Genomic DNA, 473 nt, shown 5'->3' with positions numbered 1-473 from the left:
CCCCAACCCACCCACTGCGGCCCCGTTCCATGCACCCCTTTCACTGGGGAGATCCGCATCCTCCACCCTTAGGATGGGGACTTTTGGGGTGAAACCATCCAGTTTAGGCAGTTTCTCTGGTGGGAAATGGCTGCGGGGGCTGAACTGGGGGAACTGGAGGGAGCTGGGTTGGGAAGGAGGGAGCATGGAGCAGGCTCATGGGACACAGGGAGCATCCCTGGCTCCCCAGCGCAGCAGAGGGCAGCGGGTCTGCAGCCAAGCCCACGAGCAATCCCTGTCACCGGCTGTTCCAGGGAGGAATTGGACTCCAGACCCGGCCTCAGCAGCGCCTTACCCATGACACGGGCTTGGACCACGACCCTGATGGTGGCTCCTTCGCCGGCCTCGCTGGCCAGGACCATCTCCTCCTTCAGCACCCCCTCCTTGTGTGCCGTGTACTCACACTTCACGCTGTAACCTGGGGCACAGACAAG

At 63.0% G+C, this 473-nt stretch overlaps 1 protein-coding gene across 1 annotated transcript in view; it reads right to left on the bottom strand.

Moving 5' to 3' along the window:
* Positions 1-457, bottom strand: part of LOC104402917 (chromosome unknown open reading frame, human C20orf27) — a gene marked incomplete at its 5' end in the record, with an annotated part of 1,060 nt that extends 603 nt beyond the window's left edge. The window contains one exon of the mRNA XM_010010911.1: positions 335-457. Coding sequence (XP_010009213.1) covers positions 335-457 — 123 coding nt within the window. The remainder of the gene's footprint in view (positions 1-334) is intronic.
* Between the last annotated feature and the right edge of the window lie 16 nt (positions 458-473).

Source organism: Nestor notabilis, unplaced genomic scaffold, assembly GCF_000696875.1.
Source record: "Nestor notabilis isolate BGI_N333 unplaced genomic scaffold, ASM69687v1 scaffold25613, whole genome shotgun sequence".
Lineage (NCBI taxonomy): Eukaryota > Metazoa > Chordata > Aves > Psittaciformes > Psittacidae > Nestor > Nestor notabilis.
Note: the sequence above shows the minus strand (reverse complement) of the source record. Positions and strands in the feature narration are given on the sequence as shown.